This window comes from Vespa velutina, chromosome 7 (assembly GCF_912470025.1).
Source record: "Vespa velutina chromosome 7, iVesVel2.1, whole genome shotgun sequence".
Classification (NCBI taxonomy): Eukaryota; Metazoa; Arthropoda; class Insecta; order Hymenoptera; family Vespidae; genus Vespa; species Vespa velutina.
The window spans coordinates 2,562,290-2,581,171 of NC_062194.1; the positions used below are offsets into that span (position 1 = coordinate 2,562,290).

Genomic DNA, 18,882 nt, shown 5'->3' on the forward strand with positions numbered 1-18,882 from the left:
TTGTTTTTATCGATTTTTATTTGCAACATTTTTTGATGCAAATAACACAATCATCTAATTGTAAGCAACCAACTTTAGATCTAGTGATATTTTAATTTATCTTAAGTATGTTGGTGGGTGTATACGTTGCAGTTCCATTGTCCATCTTCTATCCTGACAATACGCCATTACTTGTTTATTAAGCGTGGGTTTCAGTGAAAAATAAATTTACTCTCGTGTTGTATCATTTCACTTGTAGATAAATTTTATTATTTTTGTTAAAATAGTGATTGGAAAACTTAATCTATCCCATCTGAGGCAATGCCTTGAATTAAGTATATAGGTTAACAATTTTTCTTATGATTACTTAGAATTAGTAATAATTGATTGTACACGTATTAGGACGAATACAAAGTTATTTTATTGTTTATCTATTGGTGTTTACTTTGCTATGTTAATCTGTGTTGATAAGATACGATATATCAATTGCACACACATATATCCCTCTGATGTCATTAGTGTGTTTATTGTGCAATCTTATTCAATGTTATTTTCTTTCAAACATAAAGAAGAAAAGAAAAAAATATGGAATAAAAATAATTCTCTTTTTCAGATTCTGCAATAAGGCATATATTAATAGAACTTTACTAGAATTTGTGGAATTATTATATTGAATAAATATGTTTGGACAATCTGGAAATACATCCTTCAGTATGTTAATTTAATTCATTGAAAAGTTTTGAAACTTTTTTATATAATATATTCTATTGATATCATTTATTAATTTTAGCTGGTTTTAATACTGCTACACAAAGTAGTCCCTTTGGTCAATCAGCATTCAGTAAACCAATTACGACAAGTAGCTTTGGAATGGGTACATCTCAAGTCTTTGGCAGTGGTAATACTTCACTTTTTAGTTCAAAACCTGCTGGTTCTTCAACTAGTGGGTTATTTGGCAATACGACTACGCCACCAGCATTTAGACAACAAACTAACGCTCAGCCCTCTTTTGGAGGTATTTTTATTGTATTAAAAAATGCAAATATACATTGTTATAGACTTGCATATATGCATTAATATGCATTTCTAATATTTATCTAAAAATTTTAAAGATCAATCAAGAATATACATACTAATTTTAACTCCTTAATTTCTCTAAAATATTACTTTTATTTACTTTTTATTTATTGTTTTGTAGGTTTTGGTACAACCAATACAAATACTAATCTGTTTGGTACACAACAAAATGCAACCCCAAGTCTTTTTGGAGCAAGTACAGCAACGTCTGCTTTTGGTCAAGGAAATAAAACAGGTGGATTCAGTTTTAACAATCCAGTTTCCAGTAATTTATTTGGTCAACCACAACAACCATCTCAACAAGTTACTCCTTTTGGTCAAACTAATGCAACTGGAAACACAAATCTCTTTGGTACAACTGGTGGTAAGTTACATATAAAATAAAATTTATTTTAATAATCATAATTTAATTAATATATATATATATATATATATTAATGTATATCTTAAGGTTTTAGTAATACACCTGCTAATACAGCTATGACAGGGACAGTGGTTAAATTTACACCTGTTATAACTACGGATTCTATGACAAAAAATGGTACAGCTCATAGTATATCTGGAAGACATTGTTGCATTGTTGCTATGAAGGAGTATGAGTCCAAATCGTATGAAGAATTACGTTTTGAAGATTATTCGGTTGGTCGAAAAGGTCCACAAGGTCCACAAGGTAAAGACAATAATATTATTTAAAATATAACACTCTCTCTCTCTCTCTCTCTCTCTCTCTCTCTCTCTCTCTCTCTCTCTCTCTCTCTCTCTTTCTGAGTGTGTGTGTGTGTGTGTGTGTGTGTGTGTGTGTGTGTGTGTGTGTGTGTGTGTGTGTGTGTGTGTGTGTGTGCGAGCGCGTGCGTGTGTGTACAATATAAACTACTGTAATAATTTGAAATTAAATATTAATCAATTGGCTAATTAAACTTACATTTGTAATAGGACCAAGTACTGGGCTTTTTGGATCAACAGCACAACCATCTCCTTTTGGAAATACAGCAGCTGGCACTAGTACTGCAGCAACAGGTATACATTTGAAATTGTATTAGTTATCTTATTATATAGAATTGAACTGAACACTTCATGTTATTTATTCATATTATAACAGGTTTTAGTGGAATGAGTGGAGGTTTTGGAAGTACCAGTCAGTCTGGATCAAGTAGTCTTTTTGGTAAACCAATGACAAATTTTGGAGGGCAACCAGCAACAACAGCAAATACATTTGCATTTAATTCTACAACCAACACAAATCTTTTTGGCAATAATACACAAGCTAAACCTTTTGGCAGTGAGTATATAAGAATTTTTAAGGATTACTTTGTAGCATTTTTAATTGATTATATTATATATAATAAAGTTATATTAATATTAATTAGCTAATTATTACTTGCAAAATATAAATAACTTAACATTTACAGCAGCTGCTCCAACATCACTTTTTCAAACCAGCAATGCTAATCAAACTGCTGGCACAGGTTTTGGCAACATTAATACTACACCTAATACAGGTTTTGGACCTGCATTTGGTAATCCTCAACCTAATCAGGTAAATAAGAAATATTGAATATAACATGTACTTCTTCTATAAATTGTATAGATATTATTTATAATTAATATCTCAACATTTTCTTTTATATGTACAGACAATTGGATTATTTAGTCAGAATAAGTCAGCATTTAATATACCTTCAACATCATCCGGAACTGGTTTTACAAATTTTGGACAAACATCTGTAAGTAACAGTGGGACATCTTTGTTTAATGCAAAACCTGCTATGAGTGGATTTGGAACTCCATCGTTTGGACCGACATCAGCACCTTTGAGCTTTGGATCTAATACAGGTTTCAATACAGGCCAAAATTCTGGGAATTCGCTATTTAATTCATCATTTAAACCTGCAGGACAAACTCCTGGTTTTTCTTTCGGCTCAACTGGAGCACCTTCTACGGGTCTTGGTAGTGATTAAATTAAATTATAAATGTGAAAATATATTACAGCGATTTATGTGGTAATAGATCTAATATTTTTAATTCTTTATTTAGGCACCAACACAGGCTTAAATTTGGGTGGTAGTTCAACCCTATTTGGCCAACAAAAGCCAAGTGGAGTTTTTGGAAATACAGGAAATACTACAACATTTAATAATCCTGGTTCATTTGGAGGATCTTTTTCCTTTGGAGCAAATAATAATACAATGTCTGGACAAGGAACTGGTTTACTCAGTGGGTAAGTGTAATTATGCAATATGTTATACAAAGTATTTTATAGCGTTCTTTAAAAAATATATATATATAATAATCTAACGTGTTATAGATTAGCACCAAACCAAGTAAAAAATTCTGGTACTGTTCCCGTACATCAACAAATTTTAGCATTGGTATCAGCACCTTTTGGTGATTCACCTTTATTGAAAAACCTATTACCAGTAAGTATCAGATTGTAATTTAAAACAATATATAATCAAACTGTATATCATTGTTTTATAATTTAGGCTTCTGGAAAAACAGAAGAGCTTTTAAAACCGACAAATGCAGCATCGAAGATATTGAGCAATCCACAGTACAAAGTCGCGACTAACAATAAATCACCAAAAATTAAAACAAAAATTGTTAGCACTACTCAGTTATCGAAGGTATATTTCTTATTTTTTTTTTTTCTTTTTTTTTTTTTTTTTTTGTAAATAAAAGAAATTGTACATATAATTATTTTACTTTTCTAGAAATCATTGTTTGAGGGACTTGAAGAAGAAGACCCAGTATTGTCAGAGGCATTTCAACCGCGTCCTAGTGCTAAACGATTAGTATTACGACCAAAACCAATTACAAATTCTACAACGCAGTCATTAAATGAAAATTCTGAATCTCATACAAAAAATGATAGCACGGAAGAGAGAATAGATAATTCCAATGTACACAATAGTAGTATTGAAGCTATTGATAAAGAAAATAAAAATTTAGAAACGAATAGACAATTTTCAGCTGATAGAAAATCATCTACATCATGGTAAGCCTAAGATACTTAAAATATACACATATAATTGTACATATTTACGGACGTTACATTAAAAATATACTTTCTCACTTTATAATACCACCTTCTATTTTTATTAATAGGTTGAAGTCATCACTTCCACGAAAAGAAAGAATACTATGTGATGACGAATTATTCGAAGGACAACAGTCCCCATTTTCTGAAACTAATAATTCACAAGAAATAATTAACAATACGATAACTGAATTAAATCCTCATAATAGTATAAATAATCAAACTGATACAGATTTATCTAATTTAACAGAGACGCCTCTGAGCGCATCATTGGGTGATAAAAGTTCCATTGATTTGATTACACAAAATACAGGTATATTTAATATATATAATACATTAAATATATATAATAGTATATTTAGAAAAATATAAATAATATCAAAAGAAATAATATATATTATATATTGAAAAAATAATCTTTTTTTACATTATGTTTTGTTTAAGATACCAGTCAAGAATTAGATGCAAATTCAATGTCTACATCGCAAAATAATTGGTCTACTAATTTGGCCAAAGTAACACTCCAACGAGTGGGATATTATACAATTCCTCCGCTTGATAAATTAGATAATTATGTTTGTGGAGAAACTTGTGTAGTACCTCACTTTACTGTAGGACGTAGGGGATATGGCAATGTACTTTTTCCAGAGTCGTTTGATATTTATGGCTTAAATTTAGACGAAATAGGTAAAATTATAAATATGTTATAAATTAACAAAAATCTCTTCATATATATCTTATTACATATTATATTTTATAGTATATTTTCGGCACAAGGAAGTTATTATTTATCCGGATGATGAAAAGAAACCACCAGTTGGTCAAGGTTTAAATCGAAAAGCTCAAGTTACATTGGAGAGAGTATGGCCACATGATAAAACTCGGCATGAACCAATTACTGACCCACATAGAATAGAAGCCATGAATTATGAGGCAAAATTGCGTAAAGTATCAGCAAAACACGATACAAACTTTCTTGAATATCGTCCAGAAACTGGATCATGGGTATTTAAGGTAAATAAATTATATATACGTAATATGTGATTTACATATAAATGTAATTCTTTATTTATTTTTTTTTTGTTTATTAAAATCATTGTGCTAGGTCGATCATTTTTCAAAATATGGTTTAAGTGATTCGGATGAAGATGATAATAATGTGCCACCTAAATCAGACGTGAAAAAATTAAAAATTGCAAATTTGCAACAAAAGTTACCTGAAAAAGTGGAACAACAAAAGTCTATAGTAAGAATTAAATAATTTTATTTTTGATATCATGATAATTTATAAACAATAACGCGAAAGTGATGTAATTCTTTTTCTTATTTTTTTCCCCCTATAGAATAAAAATGCCACCACCACGACAGAGAATCTAAAAGCAGGAGAGTCGCGACTTTCAAATTTGGAATGTGATTTTTTGGGTACGGATCCCGATTCTCCAACTTATAGTGAGTCTTAATCATATTTCTTTTTATTGAAGATTACTATACAGTTTATAATTTTAATGTCCATATTATATTATTGAATATTTTTTTTGGTATATTATATTATTAATATTTTTTATGTTTTCCGTATGCAATCTAGAAATAAATTAAAGAATATTAAATTTTACAGGACATCATAATGATGAGAAAAAATTATTAATCAGTCCTACAACAGCTTATGCACGTATTACTGGCACAGATTCTCATAAATTACAATTAATGAAAGCAAGTTTTTTTGATACGGCCGAAGAAGAAATGGATCAAGGTAATATTTTCAAATAATAATAAGCGGAAAACAAAAGATATACTATGGTATAATAATTTTATAATATTCAAAAAATAAATTCTTTTTACAGAATCAGTTCATGATAATTTATCAGTTTTACCAGGAAAAGATCTATCAAATAATTTTTTTAACGTGGGATCAAAAATCGATCGACACAGTGTTGCGAATATTTATACACCAATATTACGATCAAATTTTATATCTTCACAAACTTCGTTATCAACGAATGAAGAACAAATGATACATGAAACAAATATTCGTGAGAGACCTTTTGATTTATCTAAATTTCATTTGTAATATAACAATGTAATAACATTTTTTTCTTGTAGGTTCAAAATCAAAATTATCAAATGAAATTACTGGCGCTCAAACATTTGTTCTTGCAAAACCTTTTCCCGATCCTTCAATAGCACCAATAACCAAAGTAATGAGATGTCATTCAGAAGTGATTCCACTTTCAGAATCTATTTTGAATAAATTACACTTTCGTAGTGCCGCAGATTTTGGTAATATATTATTAAATATTTTATTTCATGGAGATTAATTTTTTATAAAAAATCTATTTTTACTTTGGTTACCATGATACGTTTTAGATTCACGTGTTTTTATATTTAATCAATGTCGTAATCATCATATAATTATTTATACAGGTATACAAATGGGTAGAGTATTCAGATCAAGTTGGGGTATGGGTTTGACATTACTTTCTTTAAGTACGCAAGAACAAGCAGCTAAAATACCATTGCAAAATACATTTGATCAGTTAGGATCTTATGTATGTGGTCGTATACCAGGTGATACAACTTCAATGAATGTTGTGCAACGTTTACAAATTTTGGGAGGTAATGGAGCAGAAGTTGAATATATTCAGATGTTTAAGGTAATTTTTTAAATATATTAAATATTCTGAGAAATTAAGTGTTTTTTGATATACAAACTTATCTTACGTTTATTATAAAATGTTCAAAGGAAAGTATAGAAGGACATTTAAAAATTCAGCTTGCTAATTGTATTATGGGACAGGAAGGAGATTGTCCAACTTTTAATGTAGCAACAGAAACAGCAAGTACTACTTTAAGTGCTCATAGCAAATTAGCTCAAGAACTAGCTGATCAATTTTCTTCAGATATTATGATGGTGTATACTAAAACAGTCTTCAAGTTATGTGTGGCACTTTGGGGAGATCTCCCTGACATAAACATATCCACTGGTAATTTATTGTGTGTGTGTGTGTGTGCGACTGCGGGTGCGCGTGCGTGCATGCATGTGTACGTATTATGCTTCAATCATAATTAAATTTAAATAATCAAATACACAATTGATTTATTTTAGGAAATGAAAAACATCATACTGTAATGGTAAGAAAGGAAGCTGTAGGGGAATGGCTCCAAAGTGTAGTTAAAGAAACTGTAGAGCAAGAAATTGCTGAGATTGATACGGATGATAAAATAATACTTTCGCTGCTTACTGGTATGTATACACATACATATGTATGGTGTATAAATATTGTTTGATTTTAGATAGGTTTCACACTATCTTTTTATATTAATTTATTAATAATAAATCTATTAATTATAATAATTTTAATATTCAAAAGCATTGAGGTTGGAAGAAGCATGTCAGATTGCTAGAAAAGTGGGAGATCACTGCTTAGCACTGTTAATGGCACAATTACGAAGTGGATTACCTGTAAAAGAAATGGTGAAACAACAACTTGCAGTATGGCAAGATTTGGATGTTGATGAAAATCTTTCTATCAATCGCTTAAAGTTATTTACTCTGATAGCCGGCGAACCTCTTATTTCTAGTAAACATGGTACCATCAATACTTGTGAAGGACTTGATTGGAAAAGAGCCTTAGCTGTTCACTTGTGGTAAGACAATACTTTATTTACATGTAAACTTATATGTTTAATTAATTAACATTTTGATAAATCTATACAGGTATTTGTCTTCTCCAACTGCTTCAATAACAGATGTTTTGGATTTGTATGAATCATCATTCAATGTTGATCCAACTGAAGCATATTCAGTAATACCAGAGCCTGAATATAGAAACAATGAATATGATCCAGAAGCAAATAATAAAAAATCAGTGCATGATTTATGCTTTCATATATTGAAACTATATTGTACTGGAAATCATTCCTTGGAAAAACTTTTGAATCCATTAACATATACTCTAGATCCATTCGATTACAGACTTAGGTATTTTTCTTGAATAATATTTCTTTTTCAAATTTATTTATTTCACTTATCAATAAAATGTTAAAAATAAAGTGATTATAATGTGTATTAAAAATAAAAAAAAAATAATTTGATACACGCACACATTTCCAATCTTATTGGATTACTTATGAATTTCTTTTACAGTTGGTTAATGCAACAGACATTACTTAGTTTGGGTTATTCACATCTTTCTGAGTACGTGACATCATTGACACATATCAATTTTGCAACTCAATTAGAGGGATATGGCTTATGGCATTGGGCTATTTTTGTAATATTACATTTACGAGATGCTGGACGAAGACGTACTGCAGTATTAGATTTATTGGCAAGACATGTAGAAATAGATGACATTCCTGAATATGTTAAACAAGAAGAATTTTTAAAAGAAGAGTTAGGCATACCGTCAGCATGGATTCATCAAGCCAAAGCCATGAAAAGTCGTGTTAGTAAAAGGTACAAAATACAAATTCATGTTAATCATCTTAAATTTAATTAAATTCCCATACTCTTGTTTTTATCTTAAATGACGTTTGAATTTGTCAGATATGGAGAAGCTGCATGGTATTTTATACAAGCTGAAGAGTGGAATATGGCTCATGAAATTATTATTGAACATTTAGCAGCTGATGCTATAATAAACGGTATAAGATTAATTTCTGTGATATAATTTAAGTATTATTAACTGAGTAATAAACTTAATTTTTAATATTAATTTCATTATACAGAAAATTATGAGTATCTTCAATCTTTGCTTAACCCATTGGTACCTGAAGAATGTAGCAATATAATTAGCAATTGGCCTAATCAAGGTCAATTACTTTGGGATTATATAGAAATAACTACTCAAATCCAAAATTTATTAAATTCTTCTGATTCTTGTACAATAAATTATAAGTTGGAATTGCTAAAACCTAGATTGACATCATTATGTTCGAAAATAGATCAATTTCCTTGTTTGAGTGCTAAGCACAGGTAATATATATATGTATTGATACTGATTTTATATACACATATATATATATATATATATATATAAAATAATATAATCCATCTTGTAATAATATTTTCAGATTGTGTCAAGCCGAAATTGCAAAAAGGACATTACATGTAGCTAAAAATTTGCTTATACTGCAAGCAAACGAAAATAATTCTATGCTAAAGGTATTAGTTTATCTAATCTCACAATTACCATTACCAGAAGATTATGCCCAACAAGAGTTGCGGCCTATTATTAATATGTGTGTAAATGAAGCAGTTTCGCAAAAAGCATAATTTTTTGTTACAAAGTAATTTAATAATGAGCTATATGAACAAGTCTTTCGTACACTATTTAGAGATATCAATAGATTTTAATTTACAACATAGTATAAATAACATAATGTTCATTTGTTTATATTACTTAAGGATTTTTCAAATTGTGAAGTAACAATTAATTAATAGATTTAACTAAAAGGATATCCTTGATTAATATCAAGTTTATAAGATATTAAAATGCACATTTATAAATGGTTAAAATATATTTTAAGTTTGTCCGCTTGCGATATTCAAATAATATTAATGTTTAGTATTGTAAATGTATGAATTGTAATTTTTAATTTATAATAATCCAATTATATATATATATATTCTTGTTTTTAACTGAAACAAGAAATAAATCCTATTTCACTTTTTTAACGAAATAAATATCGCATATTTAAATATATGTAATTTCAGTATAATGTAATAATTATTTTTTTTTTTTTTTATAAATTACTATAATATTTAAGTAATTCAAACAATTAAACAAAAATGTAATTAAAATCTTGACCGGTTTGTTATGTGTTTATTACACTTGATAAAGTACGTATTTATAATGTTTCAATAATTAGTATGCTGTAATGAACATGTAGAGTCTATTACATAATGTTTAAATACTATTATATAGCTTCTTAATCAGATAAATATGACTTATCTGTACTTGATTTGTAAACAAAATATATAATATTATAATAAAGATTATTCGTTCCTAATTTTTTTTTTTTTTTTTTTTTTTTTTTTTTTTTTTTTTCTGTATAATCGAAAAATAAAGTATACTTTAGTAACTAGTTTTTCATCGGTTTCTACATAGCCATGTGTATCTTAACCTTACTTTTTGATAACTCTAATAAGTATTTCCAACTGATGTTATTCTATCTTCATAATTTTTCTAAAACAATTTTACTAAATAATATTTTATAAAAACTTTACAATAATATATAATTGCAATCAATACTGTTAATTAATCATTAAATAAGCAATATCTGAATAAAATATAATAATTATTTATTTTATAAGATATCATTATTTCAACATGGCTAATAAAAAGGTAAATAACTCAATGTTTAACAATTTATCAAAAGATATACATTATAATACTTGTATAAACGACTTTTTTCTTTTCAGAAAAATAATAGTTGGTTAATATCTTCATTTGATTGTGATACTACGAACAATAAATCTTTAACTAAGAGGACTTATTCTCAAATATCTTATGATGATCATACAGAGATTGTTTATGATATTACTTCTAAGAAGAAAAATACTCATAACTTATCAACATTATTATCAAATTGTGAACCAAAAATACAATCTGAATTGGTTATTAGTAGACAAAAGCAACAAGAAATTCTGAACTGGCTTCAAAACAAAGCGCATAGAGGAAAGCCAACTGCATTAGTTATTTCTGGTCCATCAGGTTGTGGAAAAACGGTTGCTATAAAATTATTAGCTAATGAAAATGGTTTTGAAATTACGGAATGGATAAATTCAATAGATCAGATAATGGATGAAAATAGTAAGATTTATAAACAAAAAATTAAATTTAATACTACATGATCCTATAATATAATAATAAAAATAAGATATTTTCATCAGACAGGATAATGAGACAAAGTGATAAATTTGAGGACTACATGGTGAGAGCTACTCGATATAATTCTGTATTATCCAATTGTTGCAAACGTCTTTTATTAGTTAAGGATTTTCCTAATATATATTATGAGGATAAAGAAAGTTTTCATTCAATGTTACAGTAAGCAGTTACTATTTATTTTTATATTTATATAAATTAAAATTTTTATATTTTATATTTAATAGATCATTTTATTTAATTTCTAAATACACGAATACAATTATTTTAGCAAATACTTTGAATTTGGAAGAGATCCTATAGTATTTGTATGCACAGATAAGGAGGGAAGTTCTAAATTACTACAAACTTTATTTGCTCCTCATATAAGAGAAAAATTTGATATTTCTTTCATCAGGTAAGATCTTTTTGATTTAATGTCAATTGATATTTTTTAGCGCGCTAAATAATTACAAAAGAGATCTGTTTTATTGGATATAAATCATCTTTATGAAGATATTATATGAAAAACTGAAATGAGGGATAATAATTTAATGGCATTCAGTGTTTACTTCAATATGTTAAAATATTTATATAAGTAATGAGATTACTAGAAAACATAAATTTATTTTTTTTGTTGCTAAATACAGTATAAATCCTGTTACACAAACAGCAATGAAAAATATGTTAAAAAGAGTATCACTAATATTAAATTCAACAGCAGAAAACTTATTACATATAATGCAACAACAAATCGATGAAATTTTATCCAACAATATTGGTGATGCCCGCAATGCTTTATTGAATATCATATTTATTTCACTTAAAGGTAAATAAAACTTATGCGAAAATTTATAATAATCTAAATCATAAATCAATAAATTCAATCCATCTGAAGGACTACTTTTCTTATTAGTACCAGAAGAACTGTTGGAAAATGAGTGTACTAACCGTAAAGAGAGTCTTGGATTATTGCATGGGATTGGTAGAGTTATTAATCCTAAAAGTAAACAATAATCTCATTAATTCGAAAAAATATTAAAAATATCAAGATAACATTACAATATACAACCATCAAATTTTAGGAATAGAAATAGAAAATTCATGGAAATTTGTTCATAATCCTGATGAAATAGCAGAATATTTTCAATCACAAACGACTACATTTCTGTATTTTCTTCATGAAAATTATATAAATACTATTAGATTCATAGAAGAATCAAGTATAGGTGCTGATGTCTTAAGTCTAGCAGATATCTTAAATTCAGAATGGCGTGTAAGTTTTACTTATTTTATAAATTATATGTTCAATTATAATATTACAAAATTTGTGCAGATAAAGTTATTCTTTTAGGATCCAAATCTGAATAAACTTAGTTTATCCTTATGCATACGTGGTATTATGGTAGCTAATGAATCACCTGTCACTGGATGGAACCCAGTACGGAAACCACAGTATGACAAAACTATTGTGTTAGTATATTATCTATTTTAAATAAATAAATAAATGCATATAGATTATATATTAATTAATATACTTTTCAGGCGAAACTCTTTAGACGATGCAGAAACTCAATGGTACAAGTCGCTAATTGTTAAAGATAAAAATATAATGATCAAGTCTGATCCTGACATGGAAGAAATAAGTGATTGAAAGATTGTATCGAATTGTATCGAAAAAAATAATCAGAATTCTGAATACCCTTAAATATAAGTTTTTTTATTTTTCTATTTGTGTTTGCATAATTTCTATCAGGTTAGAATTTTATCTAATTACATAATAGTTCGTTCCTCTTATATTCCTCAATGTTACATAAAAGTGACCTTATATAACTTGTTACTTTCTTACGAATTTAATATTCATAAACGATTCAAAAATGAAAAATTTTTTTAGTATTTATGCATATATTTAATTCGCACACATCATACACATACACACGTACACACACGATACGTAAAGGTTATAATAAAATTTGTGGTTCAGGTTTTCTTTCACCAGATGGCAAGCCGATGAAATACATGAAGTACATACGCGAATAGTACTGCCGCTATAAAAAAAAAAAAAAAAAAAATCTTATAAAATGTTCGACTATTTGCATGTGCAATTATTCAAAGAAAATAAGTAGACATTTTAATTGTTATTGTTATTAAAAACAAGTGGTGCATTTTATATTTGAATGTTAAGCGTCTGAGCTTATTGTTTTACTTAGAAAATAAAATTTGGCTTATAATATAAATTATTTAAAAAAATGTCCTTGATACTACGAGCTAATTTACGACAAAAGTGTGAAATTTATTTTAAAAATACTAAGAACTTGAGTTGCAGTTATCTCCGTATGAACTGTTATAGTAATGATGTTAAGGTTAGAATTACAATTTATTAAGAAGCATTGTATTCAAATTTTTCTTTTAACTTTTCTCTAAAATTTTGTATATAAATGATAAATAGTGCGATCTATCTTCTATTTATTCGAATAGTTTCTATATTAAGGAGTGTTTGATATTTAACTTATAATATTAAATTTGGGACAGATTATATATTATACTTTTTTTTAGAGAGCTGTTCACAACAATCAAGAATATTCTCAAGGAAAATCTTTAGAAATCTATGATGGGATTTTGAAGAGATACATTCGTAATCTGAAGATATTTTCTTTATCATCATCGGCGTTTGCAATTGCGATACAACCTTATTTTATTATGCAGTCTATTGCAATGGACAGTACAATGGGTATCGCAGGATCCATCATATTAGGAGTCCTCTCAATTACTATGACTTTACTTTTACACATACTAACAAAGAGATATGTGACATTTATTTATTATGATTCTGAAAGAGATAAATACCTTGCTACAACCTACAGCTTATTTCTTCTTGAGAACAAAGTATTTAACATATTTTTTTATAAATCTAAAGGTTCTTATACTTTGTAAAAAAGTTATAGATAAAATTTATATTTTACAGATTGAATTTACACCAGATGATGTCGTAATACCAGAGATTAGTGGTATATTTACAACATGCCTTATTAAAGGCAAGCCTTTACTATTTGATGAAAATAATTTTAATGATTTCAATCATTATCAAAAAATAATGGGATTTGATAAACCAATAGATTACAAATTGGGTAATCCTAATTTAAATAATGTAACTACTGAAGAAAATTTCTCTGATAAGACTGAAAATAAAAGATAAACATTATAATTTAATATCTCAAAGCATTCGCATTTATTATACACATTTTTTCTTATTTTGAAGAGAAACTATACATTATTAATTTATTTATGATACATATAACTAGTTACAAAATATGTACAAACCAATACTTGAAAATTAAATATCTTTTGTTTCCTATATAAGAAACATTATTGAAATTTTGATCATAGTTAATGATCGTTTTTAATGAGTCTTCATTTGAGATTGATAGAATGATAAACTTTGTACAAAGTTATTGAAAGTTTTGCCTCTTTAAGCAATCAAGCTTTTGCATATTTTGAATAATGCATTTAAAAGGATAAGTTTAATTGAATAGAAGATTAATTAAAATCTTGTAATGATTTTAGAAAATCAGTTAAAAGAATACGAATATTCTCATTCTAACTATTTCATACCAATTCTACCTACAGCCTCGGGATGCATTTGTCATACATTATATGAAAACCTATATATGAAAAATAAGTGCAAAAGAGCAGATATATTAATGAAGAGATCACAGATTAAATAACGACCATCCTTAAAGTTAATTTAAAGGTACATGATAGAAACGTACAATATGATTGTTCAGTCACTGTATACTAAGCAGGTAATAAGTCAAAGTCATCTGAAACATGTACCATCGGAACATGAACATCTTCTATTTGAGGTGTTGCTTTGAATTCACAAAGTCCAACTTCTTTTAATTTCCATTCCCAGTCCATTTTTTGAACGGCATGTAAGGATTCGGCTTCGTTATGATGTCGTAACAACATTGCTTCCTACAAAACAAAACAAAAAATAAAGAATAATTTATAATACAGAAAAAAGCGATGAACAGTATTTAGATTATTGACACATGTACTGTGCTTTTTTAAACTGATATGCAAAGTAATGACAATCAGTCGGTTTTAACACAATATTTTACTTTAACCTGAATTAATAAAGACCATATATGAATGTAAATGTGTCCATGTAAAAAAAAGAAAAAAAAAGAAAAAAAAAAATTCAGGTAAAAACGACAATTATTTCTCACAAATTACCTTTATCTTTTCCCATTTATCATCAACATCTTGCAGCCAGCTTAAAAATAATCTCCCATTATACCTACTTCGTGCATTTCTATCTTTTTCTTCTTGTTCTGGAGTAATGACATTATAAACTTCTTCATCTTTAAGAATAGTGCAAACTGAAAAAGGAAGTGACTGATTGGCTAAAGCTCTGGCCGCCCTGCCATGAACTCTAAGGATTTCTTGTTCCACAGATAATACTAATTTTTCTTTCTCTACTACGTGTTGCATCCTAAGTCGATATCTCTCTTTTTCTTGTTCTATATACAAATCTTTCATAAGACTTTGCAAACTAACTGGTGGATTAACATTCGGTTCGTTGTTTGCATTTCCAGCTAATACATATGTACAGCGATTCATCAAATAATCTTTAAAACCTTGAGGAGGTTTTGGTTGAACTGGAAATAGGCCTTTTCTTCTTCGTTCAATCTGAAAAATTCATTGGTTATTCAACTAACAAAAAATAAGACTCGGAAAAAAGAAACCCTGAGATTATTCTCATGCATCAATAACAAACAATAGATGGTATTATATCGTCGTAACAAAATCCATTATTATTTTCAATCTCACCTGTTTTCTAATATTTAGGAATAATTGGTAACAATTAGTAATAGGTTGATCATGCGGATGTACTTCTGGTCCTGTATTATTCGCTTCCGCTGCTTCATTAGCTGCAGCTGTTGCTGCAGCTTGTTGTGCTTCTTTATTAGGCTTCATTTTTCTTTTTCTAGGATGTAGTTCAACAGGAGCAGATGAAGTAGTTGTATTAGAAGTAGCAGACGAAGCCGCAGTAGTATTACTTTCAGAATTTTCTACTCCTGTATCTTTTTGATTTTTTCCTGTAGATTCGGTATTCTTTTCCGATTTTTCTGTAGCTGTATTCGTTTTTGTTATAGTTCCAGTATTCGATGATTCCGCAGAAGTAGGTTTATTAGATTCTGAATTAGTGTTCTCGGGTGGTGGAGAATGATGTCTTTGTTGTGGCGAAGAATTGTTAGATCGATCGGTCGTAGCTACAGGTAAAGGAGAAGAATTTGAGTAGTTACCATTACCAGCACCAGATCCTGATACTTCTTTTGATGCTGTTGAACCATTATTACCATTACCAGTTCTATAAAAATAATAATGACAATGATAATAATTTAGAAAATAATATAAAAAGAATATGCAAAGTATTATATTGAAAATAAGCAATTGTATATTATGATAATAAAGTGAAATAACAAAGAAAAATAAAAGATAATAATATTTCGTTTAGCACGAAGATGTATACAATGTTATTAAAAATGAAAAATCGATAGATAAAATTCTTTAAATAAGAATCTTCATTATAAATCAATGACAATTAATTTTTATTTATACAATAGATTGTATCCTTTACCTATGCGAACTTCTAAGAACTCTTTGATGATGGGTCGATCTTTCTTCAGAATGTAGAGTACCAGTAAAATCTTTTTTATCATCGACCTTTGTCCCACTTCCATTTTCCGTAGGACTAGTTGTACCGCTGGCAGATTGATTTTGATCTTTATCCGTTGAATCGTTACTATTAGAACTAGCTACGACGTAAGGCAACTGATGACTTCTATTGGATGTATTCTTTCCATTTCTATTACCCTGTTCTTGTTCAGACGTAGTACTTTGTGGTATAACTATTTTCAAAGGTGGAACTTTAGGAGCCGAACCGGAATCAGAACTTTTAGAACGATCATCTTCACCGTCGGATTCAGGTAATACGGGCGTTGCAGTTTTCGTATTTGTTGTGGAACCAACAGGTGCATTCGAAGGTTTAGGACTGCTCGCCATCGAAGCTGTACTCGGACTTTTTCTATCCGCAGCATTGGAGGCCGCGTTTTGATTATTTTTACTGGATACAGCATTGGAACTTTGCTTTCCAGATTTCGTACACTATATAGAGTAAACAATATCAAAAATTGTATCAAAGAAATATTTTAAATATTTAATAGGAAGGCGCTTTAAATGATACAAATAAAAATTACATCAAAAGTCAATTATTTTTTTCCGAGAATTTCGAGAGTTTTATGGCTTTTACTAAAAAATTAATCTAGAAAGTCTCGAGAAAGAATATAATTGATTTTTAAAAATTATATAAAAACTTTTGATCTATTATGTATAAGGAAAAAAATGAAATCCTTCGATTAAAAACAAAGAAGAATAGTGTATGATAAAAGCTTCTTACTTTTTCTCCTGCATTTGTGGCATTTCTGCCAGTACTTTGTCTTCCAGTTGGTGTACTCTTAACACCGTCCTTTACATTTTCCGTATCTTTACGCTTCTTTCGCCGATTTTCTTCGTCTTGATCATCGGCATTGTCACCCTCGAAAGCTCGTTTAGTCGAGGGTGATGAGGAAATCGATGAGGGATCGTCGGATGTGGAAGAAGCAGCTGTGGAATCGGTAGTAGTCGTTGTCGATCCACCGGTCGTTGTTGCATTATTACCATTGTTTTGATTTATCTGTCCGGATAATGATTTTCCGTTCTCCTTATCCTTTTCAGGATTGGGATTCGGTGAAGAACTCGTGCCTCTTACTGGCGTAGGTTCTTTCGAGCTTTTGAACTCATAAACGTCACCGTTGTCTGCGGTAGATGTTGCATTTCCAGATCCACTCGATCCAGAGACGTTTGTGATAGCCGATGAACCACTTAATGGCATCTTCGACGACGATTCCATTTGTCCCTGACTCTAAAAATAATATAAATCAATGATCTATGTATATATTTTTAGCGATATATCATTGTAGATTACATATCGATATAGAAAAATAAAGATAAAAATAAAAATAAAAAAAAAAAAAAAAAGATAAAAAGAATAAAATCCTTAAGTCGTAAGATAGCAAATAAAATTACTTTTCTCTAGAAGCTTTCAACTAACAGACAGATTTAGAAAAAAAATTGTCATTACGCATTAGTGTTCTAAAATCGAATATAGATATATAGATCCTACTACTCCGTGAATCTTTTGTCGTACGAATAAAATAGACTTACAACAAACCGTCTCATTTATACCTGTGCGTTTATAGCACCCTGACGGGAGTTTGATGCACCCCCTTTTTTCTCATCCCTCGCTCCTCGTACCTGGTTGAGCCGGAGCGTCACCCTCGGCGAGCTTCCAGACTGCCCGGTTCCCGATCTATCGACTGCGAAACGCAAGCAAAATTATTTTTTATTAGTTAATAGTTTAGAAGGATGAAAAGATGACGATGAATAATACGCTCTTTAAACATAAATATAACGTGAAAAGTGATTTACGACCTATTTGTCACTGACCTTTCCTACGATTCCGTATACGATCGTAGTCCTTTTTAAATCTATAGAATGTGAAAAAGTGATTTACGATCGATTTGTCAGTGACCCTTTTTACGATCCTGTATATACAAGATCGTATTAACAGAAATGTATTTATTATTTTCTCCCATTTTAAATGTATATTTATTATTACGTCATTTAATCCTGAAATAATTATCGCGAACAAAAGTTAACAATTTGTTGAGATAATAAATTCTTATTTTTAATTTTTTCCATTGATTAATATTTTATTTCGAGAAAATAATAATAATAATAATAATAATAATAATAATAATAATAATAATAATTATTATTATTATTATTATTATTATTATATAATTATTAAAATAT

The 18,882-nt window shown here is 28.7% G+C and overlaps 4 protein-coding genes across 16 annotated transcripts in view; 3 read left to right on the forward strand and 1 right to left on the reverse strand.

Annotated features, from left to right (window-relative positions):
- The first annotated feature begins 112 nt into the window (after positions 1–112).
- Positions 113–9,674, forward strand: LOC124950402 (nuclear pore complex protein Nup98-Nup96). Of its 6 annotated transcripts, XM_047497026.1 has the most exons (31): positions 113–184; positions 267–322; positions 593–690; positions 770–994; positions 1,178–1,420; positions 1,508–1,726; positions 1,990–2,073; positions 2,156–2,335; positions 2,466–2,593; positions 2,691–3,003; positions 3,091–3,274; positions 3,362–3,473; positions 3,540–3,680; positions 3,768–4,051; positions 4,162–4,406; positions 4,538–4,780; positions 4,854–5,107; positions 5,199–5,339; positions 5,437–5,542; positions 5,709–5,843; positions 5,935–6,123; positions 6,194–6,370; positions 6,515–6,744; positions 6,834–7,074; positions 7,197–7,334; positions 7,462–7,738; positions 7,809–8,072; positions 8,238–8,549; positions 8,640–8,737; positions 8,822–9,068; positions 9,167–9,674. In XM_047497026.1, exons 3-31 carry the CDS (start codon positions 660–662, stop codon positions 9,366–9,368), a joined length of 5,643 nt encoding a protein of 1,880 aa, XP_047352982.1. In that variant the 5' UTR covers positions 113–184; positions 267–322; positions 593–659; the 3' UTR covers positions 9,369–9,674. The 6 variants fall into 6 exon arrangements, with proteins under 6 accessions (XP_047352982.1, XP_047352980.1, XP_047352984.1 ...); XM_047497024.1 differs by having other exon boundaries at positions 130–322; XM_047497028.1 differs by having other exon boundaries at positions 130–322; positions 2,469–2,593.
- Positions 9,675–10,173: 499 nt separating this feature from the next.
- Positions 10,174–12,693, forward strand: LOC124950672 (cell cycle checkpoint protein RAD17). 3 transcript variants are annotated; one of them, XR_007101410.1, is made up of 9 exons: positions 10,174–10,440; positions 10,518–10,908; positions 10,989–11,145; positions 11,255–11,380; positions 11,613–11,791; positions 11,861–11,968; positions 12,048–12,238; positions 12,340–12,435; positions 12,508–12,693. XR_007101410.1 is itself a non-coding variant. In XM_047497679.1 (9 exons), exons 1-9 carry the CDS (start codon positions 10,426–10,428, stop codon positions 12,614–12,616), a joined length of 1,395 nt encoding a protein of 464 aa, XP_047353635.1. In that variant the 5' UTR covers positions 10,175–10,425; the 3' UTR covers positions 12,617–12,693. The 3 variants fall into 3 exon arrangements, 2 of the variants coding, with proteins under 2 accessions (XP_047353635.1, XP_047353636.1); XM_047497679.1 differs by having other exon boundaries at positions 10,175–10,440; positions 12,317–12,435; XM_047497680.1 differs by having other exon boundaries at positions 10,177–10,440; positions 11,879–11,968; positions 12,317–12,435.
- Positions 12,694–12,756: 63 nt separating this feature from the next.
- Positions 12,757–18,882, reverse strand: part of LOC124950670 (cell wall protein IFF6) — a 17,245-nt gene continuing 11,119 nt past the window's right edge. For 2 of the 6 annotated variants that reach the window (XM_047497677.1, XM_047497674.1), the window contains 6 exons: positions 18,253–18,383; positions 17,426–17,929; positions 16,607–17,133; positions 15,796–16,336; positions 15,199–15,654; positions 12,757–14,937 (listed from right to left, as the gene is read on the reverse strand). In XM_047497677.1, coding sequence (XP_047353633.1) covers positions 14,758–14,937; positions 15,199–15,654; positions 15,796–16,336; positions 16,607–17,133; positions 17,426–17,929; positions 18,253–18,383 — 2,339 coding nt within the window. In that variant the 3' untranslated portion in view covers positions 12,757–14,757. The remainder of the gene's footprint in view (positions 14,938–15,198; positions 15,655–15,795; positions 16,337–16,606; positions 17,134–17,425; positions 17,930–18,252; positions 18,384–18,882) is intronic. The other 4 variants (XM_047497676.1, XM_047497675.1, XM_047497672.1 and 1 more) reach the window with 4 other exon arrangements.
- On the forward strand, positions 12,829–14,172 carry LOC124950673 (transmembrane protein 70 homolog, mitochondrial). Its single transcript, XM_047497681.1, has 3 exons — positions 12,829–13,325; positions 13,519–13,848; positions 13,928–14,172. The coding sequence occupies exons 1-3, from the start codon at positions 13,212–13,214 to the stop codon at positions 14,156–14,158; spliced, it is 675 nt and encodes a 224-aa protein (XP_047353637.1). The 5' UTR covers positions 12,829–13,211; the 3' UTR covers positions 14,159–14,172.

Bases quoted from the DNA above. Each gene is read 5' to 3' on its own strand.
- LOC124950402 (XM_047497026.1), top strand. From the start codon at position 660: ATGTTTGGACAATCTGGAAATACATCCTTCA. The intron at 4,052-4,161 runs GTAAGCCTAAGA...TTTTATTAATAG, and splicing joins AGAAAATCATCTACATCATG to GTTGAAGTCATCACTTCCAC. The intron at 5,108-5,198 runs GTAAATAAATTA...TCATTGTGCTAG, and splicing joins CTGGATCATGGGTATTTAAG to GTCGATCATTTTTCAAAATA.
- LOC124950672 (XM_047497679.1), top strand. The intron at 12,239-12,316 runs GTAAGTTTTACT...TTATTCTTTTAG, and splicing joins TCTTAAATTCAGAATGGCGT to GATCCAAATCTGAATAAACT. The intron at 12,436-12,507 runs GTTAGTATATTA...TATACTTTTCAG, and splicing joins CAGTATGACAAAACTATTGT to GCGAAACTCTTTAGACGATG.
- LOC124950673 (XM_047497681.1), top strand. From the start codon at position 13,212: ATGTCCTTGATACTACGAGCTAATTTACGACAAAAGTGTGAAATTTAT. The intron at 13,326-13,518 runs GTTAGAATTACA...ACTTTTTTTTAG, and splicing joins GTTATAGTAATGATGTTAAG to AGAGCTGTTCACAACAATCA. The intron at 13,849-13,927 runs GTATTTAACATA...TATATTTTACAG, and splicing joins TATTTCTTCTTGAGAACAAA to ATTGAATTTACACCAGATGA.